The sequence below is a fragment of the Sinocyclocheilus anshuiensis genome, unplaced genomic scaffold (genome assembly GCF_001515605.1).
Source record: "Sinocyclocheilus anshuiensis isolate Anshui unplaced genomic scaffold, SAMN03320099.WGS_v1.1 scaffold944, whole genome shotgun sequence".
Lineage (NCBI taxonomy): Eukaryota > Metazoa > Chordata > Actinopteri > Cypriniformes > Cyprinidae > Sinocyclocheilus > Sinocyclocheilus anshuiensis.
Window position 1 is genome coordinate 2,045,162 of NW_015549559.1, and position 2,013 is coordinate 2,047,174.

Here is a 2,013-nt window from a genome sequence, read left to right on the forward strand (position 1 = left end):
ATATATATATATATATATATATATATATACACACACTTACATAAAAAAAACTATCAATTAAAATAATTAAGATCAATTATGTTGCATTGTTCTTCCACAGTGCACTACAAAACATATGATCTAGCTTATTTTGGTATAATTTATTTGTATTATGTTTATATATATTTCTATATTAATATTTCTATATATCTTTAATATATTTATATTTTTCTATATAATTAACATATGTCAAAATGCCTGTCGATGTAAGCGAAAAAAGTTTGCTGGATTTGTAACACAAGACAAAGTGGAAGCATCACTGCAAAAAGGAATGTGGCACAATAAGCATTTTATCTCGATTATCTTGTGTTCATAATTGCTGGAAGCCCAAATTAAAAGTGAAAATAAAAACTGATTAAACTGCCCAGCCCTACGTAATAGTGAGACGTCTACCTGCTGAGCTGAAAACCAATGAGGAGAGGTGCTGAGCCACAGCCTGTAGCCCTGAAGCACCACCAAGAGATTCTGTATCCATAGAAGAAAGGATATTATGGAGACACGTGAGTGCCCGACACTGCACCCGGTGCATCCTAAAAGAAACAAAGAGTATAAGAATTGGGTTTTCGCAGATTTGAATGAACACTACAAACATCATGAATGTTTTTTTACTTTTTCAAGAGGCATTTCCAGGTAGGGTACTTGCTACAGAGCTCAAGGGCAACAGCACTGGGGAACTCAGCCTTCTTTAAGATCTGAAAGAAATCAATCAGGAAAGTGAATACAGTACACACAGTTCACTATGACACAGGTACAGTATGTTATACGAACAATATGCGAGTATGTACTGAGTATATTATGCAAAGAGTGTGCCTTTAACACATCTTACGATCTTCTAGAGCGGGATTGTTAGTCACCCCTAAGTTTAGTCTGGTGACTATGGGAGCCAGGTCTTTCAGTGCTGTGGCTCCCAGGTTGTGGAATGCTCTTCCTCCAGACATCCGTCAAGCATCCTCCCTTCTCTCCTTCAAAAACACGTTTTTTTCTCTGAATATTACTCTTCAGTTTTCAGTCTGTAAATTGTACCTTGTTATGGATGTTATTTATTTGAATTCCTCTGTTTGTATCTCTAACCTAACTTTGTAAGCGATGTCTGTAGCTCTTGGTATGTGTATTGTGCTTTGATGTTGATGTTTATGTGGCTCTCTTCCTTATTTGTCTCTGTAAAGTGACCTTGGGTGTTGGAAAGGCGCTAGTTAAAAAAAAAAATTATTATTATTACTATTATTTAGTGCTGGGCAACGATTAATCGCATCCAAAATAAAAGTTTTTGTTTACATAATATGTGTGTGTGTACTGTGTATATTTATTATGTATATATAAATACTGTGACGAGCGTCCCGAGGCTTCATCAGTGTCGCCCTGGAAACAAGCGAGGAGCACCTGGCCATCATCATCACAGGCTGATCGGTCACAGCTGCACCTCATCAGGCGGCGGCTACATAAGCCACGCAAGCCCTGCCATCTAGGAGATTCCTCCATGAGACTGAGCACTAACTCGCCCTCTCATTTTCCCCACAGAAAGCAGCGTGTGACCGACCAGTCCCACAGGAGCACTGCACGGACCCTCTGCACTGGGAAGACGGAAGAGAGCACTCACGGCACCGGAGCACCTACCTGGACCTTTCTCACTAGCACCCATCACCCCAATAAATCCACCCTCCGGGGTATTGATTGAGATTACTTGTCGTGTGATTCTTCACCCCGTTACACTGGTGGAGAATGCAGGCAAATCAGTGAAGAATCACCGACAAGCGATCCGGAGGTTCAGTCTGGTCCCCACCCTCTCCCGCATTTCGTCGTGCAAAATGGCCTGCTGTACTGTGTCGCGCAGCGAAGGGGGGAGGACAAATTATTGTTGGTGGTGCCACGCACCAAAACGGAGACCGTACTGGAGCTGGCTCACTCCCATCCCTTGGCAGGGCATCTCGGAGCCGGGAACACGATCCAGCGGATCCGCGACCGCTTCCACTGGCC

At 42.4% G+C, this 2,013-nt stretch overlaps 1 protein-coding gene across 2 annotated transcripts in view; it reads right to left on the reverse strand.

The window, feature by feature from the left end:
* Positions 1-2,013, reverse strand: part of LOC107657125 (HEAT repeat-containing protein 3-like) — a 17,747-nt gene that overhangs the window by 5,199 nt on the left and 10,535 nt on the right. For both annotated transcript variants that reach the window (XM_016445143.1, XM_016445144.1), the window contains exons 10-11: positions 649-731; positions 433-569 (exon numbers count right to left, since the gene is read on the reverse strand). In XM_016445143.1, coding sequence (XP_016300629.1) covers positions 433-569; positions 649-731 — 220 coding nt within the window. The remainder of the gene's footprint in view (positions 1-432; positions 570-648; positions 732-2,013) is intronic.